The 5000-nt window shown below is 33.8% G+C and overlaps 1 protein-coding gene across 1 annotated transcript in view; it reads left to right on the forward strand.

Moving 5' to 3' along the window:
- LOC125048193 (ankyrin repeat and zinc finger domain-containing protein 1-like) overlaps nt 1-5000 on the forward strand; it is an 18602-nt gene that overhangs the window by 2046 nt on the left and 11556 nt on the right. The window contains 7 exon segments of the mRNA XM_047646763.1: nt 875-955; nt 2010-2100; nt 2294-2497; nt 3200-3277; nt 3467-3567; nt 3807-3921; nt 4288-4442. Coding sequence (XP_047502719.1) covers nt 908-955; nt 2010-2100; nt 2294-2497; nt 3200-3277; nt 3467-3567; nt 3807-3921; nt 4288-4442 — 792 coding nt within the window. The 5' untranslated portion in view covers nt 875-907.

Raw genomic sequence — 5000 nt, forward strand, 5'->3', positions numbered from 1 at the left:
CCAGGGTAGGGTTGATGGGTATCTCTGCCCCCCAAAACAATCCTGGGAAACATTGTCTTCATCTCAGTATTCACAGCATTTTAGACTGAAATCAGAACACCGAGTGGTGCTTTCTGCGACCTTTTGCCTCTAGTTGTGACGTCGTTCGTGTCTGTAGATTGTTTCTTGTACTTATAACTAACTTTTTGTCCTGTACAAGGATATTGTCTTCAGTTTGCCCAACTTTGGTGCATCTGTACCATAAAGATTAACCATAAGGGTAATCTTGACACTTTATTTTGACAGTCAGTCTGATTAGTTGTTTATGAGAGAGATAATTTGGACTTTTTTTCTTTTTTTTTATAAGTTCATCTTTTGCTTTGTTTTATCCACAAAAATCTGTTAATTTTCTCTAATGTTTAAAGTACATAGTGGTAAAACAGCCACTGTGACTAAATCTCTATATAATTATTTTGTTAAATAAAGTTATCAAGAATTCCATTGTGGCAGATATTACCAATATTGCCATAGTGACTACTTTAGATTCTGATGTTCTCATCTGCCCCCCAAAAATGATTGGTTGAATTAAATAATACCAATTTGGACACAATAACATAAACTCTTATATCTTGTTTTCATAAAGGACAGAGCAAATTCTTACCATGATATAATTGATACTGTATATTGACAATTATATTTTCAGGAAGTAAAGAAAAATGTACTGTCAATATTCCCAACTTAATTATGACAATTTTGCATTTAATGAAAGGGGGGAAAAAAATATATATATAAGCAACACCCACACATTTCTTAGCCATTATTACTAGTCAAGTAGAATGTAAGTTTTTACTTGTTTCTAAACTTTCTAAATTTAAACAATATATTCCATTTTCAGAACAGTTAACAAGCTGTACCATAAACCGGAAAGATGGTGATTAAACAAGTGCGAACAGTCTCGTTATGGGACAAGGAAGCAGTGAGTGTATTTTAGTGTTTCTGTCTTTCTCTATTTTTTTAAATTGCTTGATGATGATTTGAAATATCTGTTGTATTTTGATATATTGTGCAAAATAAATAAAAGATTGTATGATTTTTCTTTCCAGTATTCTCTTTTTATTTTTAAGTTTCTTTTTTATGTGGTTGATATTTCTAAGAATGTACTACACTTGATAATTGATATTTATTAATGAATATTAAATACATTTTCTGGTAGATACAGAGTTTGATCATTCTTGATAGATGCAAAGTTTGATAATATTTGATAATAGATAATTTTTGGTAGGTAGTATATATATGATATGACTTAATGATTCTTGAGAAATGTGCCATTTAATGATTATTGATAAATACATAGCCGGATTATTTTCACTTAGATACATAGCATGATAATTTGTGATAATCGTAACATATTTTTTGGTACTTCCAAAAGTGTAACTGTAGTATGTACGTATTTTTGTATAAAAACAAATAGATATATTTATGCATATTAGGTTTCTAAGTAATATATGGATGTGTGTTGATCTAACCATCTACATTTGTTATTACTTGTTATGTGTTGGAAGATATTTGAGGCCCCACTTTAGAAGTATACTTAAATGATACTTTAGAAGTATGCTGAAATGATTTTTGGACAGTGATTTATAAAAAAAAAAAAAAAAATGTTTGGTACATTCACTTTCATGATATAAAAAGAATTTTGTTTATAAAGAATTTTATTTATATCTCAATACTAGTAGTTTTATAATCTACCTCTCTCTCTCTCTCTCTCTCTCTCTCTCTCTCTCTCTCTCTCTCTCTCTCTCTCTCTCTCTCTCTCTCTCTCTCTCTCTCTCTTCTCTCTTTCTCTCTCTCTCTCTCTTCTCTCTCTCTCTCTCTCTCTCTCTCTCTCTCTCTCTCTCTCTCTCTCTCTCTCTCTCTCTCTCTATATATATATATATATATATATATATATATATTTCTTGATTTTTACTTTGTACATTTATGAATCCATCTTTATTATCCACACCAGATAATGACCTTATTTCCTGCAGATTGTGCCATTGCTTGCTGGGATTCGTATTGCAGAAGGTAGTGCAGAGTATGATGAAGTTGCAACCCAGTCTATGGCATCACCTAGTAAAGGTTTGTGAACAAAAAAAAAAAATCAGTATCCACTACAATTTGCTTTGTTTTAAAAATTAATTTCATTAAATTTGTCTGAAAGGTTATATGACCAAGAAAAAACATGAAGATAGTAACCAATTATCAGTACCTCATTTTGCAGATGTATTATCATTACCTAATTTTTTCCCTTCTCATTCATGCACCACTGCAGAGCACTGTGCCATTGGTCTACCCATGTTCCATCCTAGTGTACCCAGCTCTGCCTCCGAGTCACAGTGCTCCCTCTGCCAGGTTACATTTGCAAGCCGTCAGGAACAAGTCAATCACTACCGCCTGGACTGGCATCGTTGCAACCTCCAAAGGTCGTTAGCGAGCAAGCCCCCACTCACTGAGGAACAGTTCATACAAGATATGAGTAAGATTTTTTATTTTATTCTTATTATGCTCTCTTTGTTTGTTTATAAAGTGATTAATTTTCTATTTCATAGAATGGTACAGTTTCTATTTTGCTTGGTAATTTATTTTGCATTTTGCAGAGTGTTGAATTTTCTGTTTTGCAGTGTGATTAGTATACAGTTTTACAAGGCTATATTTTCATTTTCACAGAGGATATATTTTCCATTTTGTAGACCCAGAGGTTGTGTGGGAGATAAGCATATATTTAGTTCAGGTTTCCATCCCTCATTATAGTTCTTTTGTAGAATAAGAGAATTAAACAGTTAGCCAGTGGTAATTGCTGTTCAACCTGTTTGCCACAGATTTCTGAAATAGACAGACAGATAGACAGAAAGTCAGAGAGAAAGGCAGAGAGGCAGATACAGAAGTACAAGAGATCCTGTTCTTACCTTGAAAGAAAGAAAGAAAGATAAAAAAAAAACAAAGAAAGAAACACAACAGAAAATAAGAGATAGAGATAGAGATAGAGATAGAGATAGAGATAGAGATAGAGATAGAGATAGAGATAGAGATAGAGATAGAGATAGAGAGAGAGAGAGAGAGAGAGAGAGAGAGAGAGAGAGAGAGAGAGAGAGAGAGAGAGAGAGAGAGAGAGAGAGAGAGAGAGAGAGAGAGAGAGAATGAGAAATATATATATATATACACATATATTTGATTTTAGGTGATGTGTCTAGCTTATCGGGATCAGATGACGATGATGATGAGGAGGGGGTGGAAAGCAGAGAATCCCCTGATGAAGGTAAATATGAGCTTGATATTAAATACAAATTATTGTTTTTTGTCACATGGTTTAGTTAGTGAAGTGTTAATTGTGTTTTTATCCTGTGAAATTAATCACTCTCATTCATACCCTTTTGTGACATGTCTGTATTTTCATTGATTATGTTCTTTCTGTTTTATTAGTAAAGAATGATGATTGCTATTACAGATGCAAGTAATTCTGTACTGAGGAAACAAGCCAGAATGTTCTTCTGTAATGCAGATGGAAATGTGATATCGGTGTACAGAGCCATTTTGTTCAACAAAAAGGTCAATATTCTATGCATAATGATACTTAAATAATATATGTATTCTTTCTTTCTTTCTTTCTTTTTCTCCCTTTCATTTTGGTTGCAATAAAATTTGACGAGAAAGTAAAGTTCATTATTATTATTTTTTTCCCGCAGTAAAATGAAATAAGATAATGAAAGTTCCCACAAAATTTAGTAAATGGGTTTCCGTTTCCTGTCATTTCTTTTCTGAAGTAAATTTCTCAATATTTCTTACAGAAAGAAATGTATGGGGAACAGGATGTGGTTCAGCGTGTGCTGGCAGCCCCTCGCAAGGTCAATGTTGCAGTTATTCTCCTTGGTGGAGGCCACTTTGCGGCCGCTGTGTTTAAAGGTATTGTAGTGTAAATGTTTTACGCGAGGATGGTGGGGAGAGGAGTAGTAAAATGAGGAAGAGAAGAGCAAAGAGAGGCAACAGGGATAAAAAGGGTGCAAAATATTGAGAGATGGTGATACTTATTATAATTTAATGATAAACATATCAATGCATATAGCAATGATATAATTACTATATACTCATAAGAGATATTACTGATTCTATATACATTTTCTCTGCAGTATCTAAATGATATAAAGAAACACTGTAAATCTAATATACACTTCATTTGTGAACTTGCAAGTCAGTATCCCCTTATTACTAGTGTTATTTTCTATACTTTGAGAACCCATAACACAAATATTTCTTCCTGGAATGGAACAGGCAGTGAGGTGATCATCCACAAGACCTTTCACAATTACACTGTTCGAGCCAAGCAAGGAGGTAGCCAGAGCGCCAAGGACGGTCAGAGCGGAACGTCGCACCCCAAGTCCAGTGGTGCTTCGCTCAGGAGGTACAATGAGCTGTCACAGCAACAGGTGTGTTAATGTTCTCTGAGAGGGTGCATTTGGAAAAGATTTCTCTCTGCCTGTCCCTGTCTTCTTCTGTTTCTCTGTGTATATCTCTCTGTCTGTCCTGTTTTACTCCCCTGTATATTTTTTCTGGCTGTTTCTGTTCACCTTTTTGTGTCTAATTTTCTTTTTGTTGCTACTTCTCTATATCTCTCTCTTTATCTTGGTTTGTGAATATTTTTGTGTCTGTTTCTGCCTTTGTGTCTTTCTTTTTGTGTTTTTAGCTCCTTTTCTGTTTCTGTATTTCTGTTTCCTACACCAAGGTTTCATAAAGAGTCCACAATTTCTTTAGATTATAGAGCTTAAATGGGTAAAGTATATGTAAGGAATATATCTTTATTCCACTGCTAAACTTAGGCTCATATGATCCCTGTTAAGACACAAGTTTCTTTAAAGTGTCATGCTCTCAGGTATTGTGGAACAGAGGGTAAAGACTAAAATAATGTAAGAAAGGAGACAAAGGTACAAATGAAAGGAAAAATGCATCACCTATTTTGAACATTTCTGTGCAAAGTTTCAACCAAC

Source organism: Penaeus chinensis, chromosome 43 (genome assembly GCF_019202785.1).
Source record: "Penaeus chinensis breed Huanghai No. 1 chromosome 43, ASM1920278v2, whole genome shotgun sequence".
In the NCBI taxonomy this organism is placed as follows: domain Eukaryota; kingdom Metazoa; phylum Arthropoda; class Malacostraca; order Decapoda; family Penaeidae; genus Penaeus; species Penaeus chinensis.